At 65.7% G+C, this 626-nt stretch overlaps 1 protein-coding gene across 1 annotated transcript in view; it reads left to right on the plus strand.

Annotated features, from left to right (window-relative positions):
• Positions 1-626, plus strand: part of IDH3B (isocitrate dehydrogenase 3 (NAD+) beta) — a gene marked incomplete at its 5' end in the record, with an annotated part of 5,236 nt that overhangs the window by 4,018 nt on the left and 592 nt on the right. The window contains 3 exons of the mRNA XM_009580758.1: positions 113-259; positions 379-473; positions 592-626. Coding sequence (XP_009579053.1) covers positions 113-259; positions 379-473; positions 592-626 — 277 coding nt within the window. The remainder of the gene's footprint in view (positions 1-112; positions 260-378; positions 474-591) is intronic.

Consider the following 626-nt stretch of genomic DNA (forward strand, 5'->3'; position numbering starts at 1 on the left):
TTCTGCTGCTCCACCGGATTCGTGTCCCCTGCCCTGTCCCGAGGGCTGTCGAGCTGCCTGCAGCCTGTGTTGGGTGTGCAGGGCCTCACGTCCTCCTGTTCCCTCCGTGCAGCTGGTGCAGAACCCCTACCAGTTCGACGTCCTGGTCATGCCGAACCTCTACGGCAACATCATCGATAACCTGGCAGCCGGCTTGGTGGGCGGTGCCGGCGTGGTTCCAGGGGAGAGCTACAGCGCCGAGTACGCCGTGTTCGAGATGGTGAGGAGTCTCCGCTCCCCGGAGGATGCTGTGCCGTACCAGCACCCTGGGTTATCCGGGGGGCTGCTGGGGACAGGGGTGTGGAAGACGGTCTGTCACCGTGGCTTCTTGTCCCGCAGGGCGCCCGCCATCCCTTTGCCCAGGCTGTGGGGAGGAACATCGCCAATCCCACTGCCATGCTGCTCTCGGCCGCCAACATGCTGCGGCATCTCAAGTAGGTGCCTCTCACGTGGGGGTGCGGTGGGGTGGGCAGCGCTGCCTCGGCCCTGCCGGGGCGTGTGGGCAGCGGGGGCTGACGAGGGACTGACCCGCGGCTCCTTTCCTCTCACCAGCTTGGAATTTCACTCCAATTTGATCGCGGATGCGG

The sequence above is a fragment of the Fulmarus glacialis genome, unplaced genomic scaffold (assembly GCF_000690835.1).
Source record: "Fulmarus glacialis isolate BGI_N327 unplaced genomic scaffold, ASM69083v1 scaffold26116, whole genome shotgun sequence".
In the NCBI taxonomy this organism is placed as follows: domain Eukaryota; kingdom Metazoa; phylum Chordata; class Aves; order Procellariiformes; family Procellariidae; genus Fulmarus; species Fulmarus glacialis.